General features: G+C 36.0%; 1 protein-coding gene across 1 annotated transcript in view; it reads left to right on the forward strand.

Moving 5' to 3' along the window:
• CHM (CHM Rab escort protein) overlaps positions 1 to 3,198 on the forward strand; it is a gene marked incomplete at its 5' end in the record, with an annotated part of 306,558 nt that overhangs the window by 120,328 nt on the left and 183,032 nt on the right. The window contains one exon of the mRNA XM_007957699.2: positions 1,664 to 1,889. Within this exon, the coding sequence (XP_007955890.1) occupies positions 1,664 to 1,889 (226 nt within the window). The remainder of the gene's footprint in view (positions 1 to 1,663; positions 1,890 to 3,198) is intronic.

A 3,198-nucleotide genomic window follows, 5' to 3' on the forward strand; every position in this document is an offset into this window, starting at 1 on the left:
CTCTTTTCATTATTGTATTACTTTTTATTACCAATAATAACAAATATGTATGTTTCCTTATCTTTCCAGGATTTCTTTGTTTGGAGTCTTGAACTATTTGTTTCATTTAATAAAAAATAAAAGAGACTAGATGGTATACTGAGAAAAAAACAATTGGTTTAGAAAGAGCTGTTATTTCATCTTGGCTGTCATTCATCTCACTGCAATATGGGGACAGTTACTTCACAGTTTATTGAAAATTGAATACTCCACTCTAGTATCCGGGAGAGGTCTGGTGGTATAGTGCCTAAGGAATTTGACTGCTAACCGGAAGGCTGATGGTTCAAACCCACCAGCCACTCCTCGGAAGGACAACTAGGCAGTCTACTTCCGAAGAGATACTTTGTCAGACACCCAAGGAGGGGTCGCTATGAGTTGGATTTGACTGGAGGGCAGTGAGTTTGGTTTGCTTTTTTTACTCTAGTATCAGAGTTACATACTTTAAGTGCACGTGGCTTGAAAAATTATCCAAAATTAGAATATACTATTGGCAGTTTATAAAATTATCATGAGAAATACAGCAATATATATATTTTTTAACTAGATGGAATAGTAACAATCTAGCTCTTACACTTGAAGCTTCAAGGGCTAATTTGTTGCCACCAAGTTGATTCCCACTCATGGTGACCCCGTATGTACAGAGTAGAACTAACTGCTCCATAGGGTTGTCAAAGTTGAGACTTTCAGAAGCAGACCTCTAGGCCTGTCTTTTGAGGCATCTTTAGTTAGGTTCCAACCGCCAGCCTTTTGGCTAGTAATTTAGCATTTAACTGTTTTTGCCACCCAAGGACTCCCCTTTAAGTCTACTAGATACTGTCAAATTTTTCTCCAAGTGCCTGTATAAACTTACATTCTCTCAGTTATTTTTGTAATTATTATTTATTTTATATGAATTATTTCCATAAAGTTTTTATCTTTTGTCATTTACTGTCACTAATAGTCTCACTATGTTTTTTTAGCTTTGGTAGCATAGTGCCTCAGGCACTTGACTACTAACCAGAAGGCTGGTGGTTCAAACCCACCAGCCACACCTTGGAAGGAAGGTTGGGTAATCTACTTCTGTAGTGATACTGCCTCGGAAACCCAAGGAGGGGTTGCTGTGTGTCAGGGCCGACTCGATGGCATATAACAACAACAACAATTTAAGAGTTGTTTCTAGGTAGTTGCTGATGTTTTGAGGTGTCATTATATGGCAGTCAGACTGATTGTACTAGCTACACAGAAATAAATTTTAATCAAGTAGTACTCTACAACGAAATTTCCATTTTGTCATAATTAATATTTTCAAATGCAATTATTGATATTGTTGAGCAGTTTACATGATAATAAAGTGATAGTATTGCCAACCGTGGAAACCCAGTGAGTTATTTAATGTCTTTCTAGTTTCTTAGTAAAATACTAAACATAGATCCATTGTTTAAAGCTTAAAATCATTCAAATAAGATAGTGAGATTGTTTATAGTTTCTGTTGTCATAATCAAGTCTCTTTCCATGACTAATTATATTATGACCCTTATCTTTTATGAAAGTGATTTAAACAAACTTGATATCATTTTTCTGTGGTGTGGTTTTAAATAGAATTTGACTTCTGATTTTAATTGGTGCATTTTCATCCTTTTTATAGCTTATGAGGACATTACATTCTCTGAATATTTAAAAACTCAAAAATTAACCTCCAACCTCCAATATTTTGTCCTGCATTCAATTGCAATGACATCAGAGGCAACCAGCACTACCATAGAAGGCCTCAAATCTACTAAACACTTTCTCCATTGTCTTGGGCGATACGGCAACACTCCATTTTTGTTTCCTTTATATGGCCAAGGAGAACTCCCTCAATGTTTCTGCAGGTAAGTTTGACATCGGTACTCTTGTCTCTTTTAAAGGTGATACTCAAATAAGAGGTGAAAATTAGAAAGTAACAAATGTGATACCTAGTCGAGATTTAGTATATGAAACATAGGCTTTGTCGTCCTACTTTTCTATAATCTGTTTATAGAAAAGTAGGATACCTTAGTGACTATCTACATAAATGATAACATTCAGTTTTGCCTGTTTTGAGCCTTTATAAAAATATACCAGAAAGCCAAACCCACTGACATCAAGTTGATTCTGACTCATAGAGATCCTGATTGGGTTTCCAAGGCTATAAATCTCTATGGAAGTAGATCATCTCATTTTCCTCCGGTGGAGCAGTTGGTGGGTTTGAACCATTGACCTTATGTTTAGCAGTCAAAAGCCTTACCAACTATGCCACTAGAGCCCCTTATAAAAATATAGACATACTGTAAATTCCTTTTTTCATTCAGTATTATGTTTCAAAGAGTCATCTTTATTTTATAATTATACCTTGTATATTATCATTGCTGTGTAGTGTTCTGTTACAGATACACCACATTTTTGATGGACACTTAGAATGTTTCCAGTTTTTTGCTATTATGAGCATCCTTGTGCATATTTCAGAACATACATGTTCAAGAGTTTCTCTAGGATACATATTTAGGAGTGGAATTTCTGAGTGAAAAGGTATATAATGTTCGACAACTTTACATGATAGTTCCTGATTGTTTCTTCAGAGGGTTGTATCAATTTATATCCCCCTAGCAGTAATAAGAGTTCCCATAGCTCTACATATATTCTGAATGCTAATCTTTTCTCAGTTATATATGTTACATTTGTCTTTCCTTGTTTGGTAACTTATCTATTCACTTGTCTTGGTATTTATGGTACATTGAGGTTATCAAATTAGTGTATTCAAATTTAACAATCTTTTCTTTTTATACATAGCCCTTTTTAGGGTAGTATAAACCCACTTCCATTGAGTAAATTCCAACTCGTAGAGATCCCCATTGGGTTTTCAAGGCTTTAAATCTTTATGGAAGTAGATTGCTTCATCTTCCCACAGAGCAGCTGGTGGGATTGAACCACTGGCCTTGTGGTTAGCAGCCAAATTGCCTTACTCATTATGCCACCAGAGCTATGGAGCCAGAGTACCTGGATTAAAATCCTGTTTTTTTACATTTACAAGCCTATAACCTTGGGCAAATTATACCACCTTCTATTACGTTTTTGGGAGCTCTGGTAGCATAGTGGCTAAGACACTTGCCTGCTAACCAGACGGCTGGCGGTTCAAACCCACCAGCCACTCCTCGGAAGGAA

The sequence above is a fragment of the Orycteropus afer genome, unplaced genomic scaffold, assembly GCF_000298275.1.
Source record: "Orycteropus afer afer isolate SDZICR_OR568_19922 unplaced genomic scaffold, OryAfe1.0 scaffold00780, whole genome shotgun sequence".
In the NCBI taxonomy this organism is placed as follows: domain Eukaryota; kingdom Metazoa; phylum Chordata; class Mammalia; order Tubulidentata; family Orycteropodidae; genus Orycteropus; species Orycteropus afer.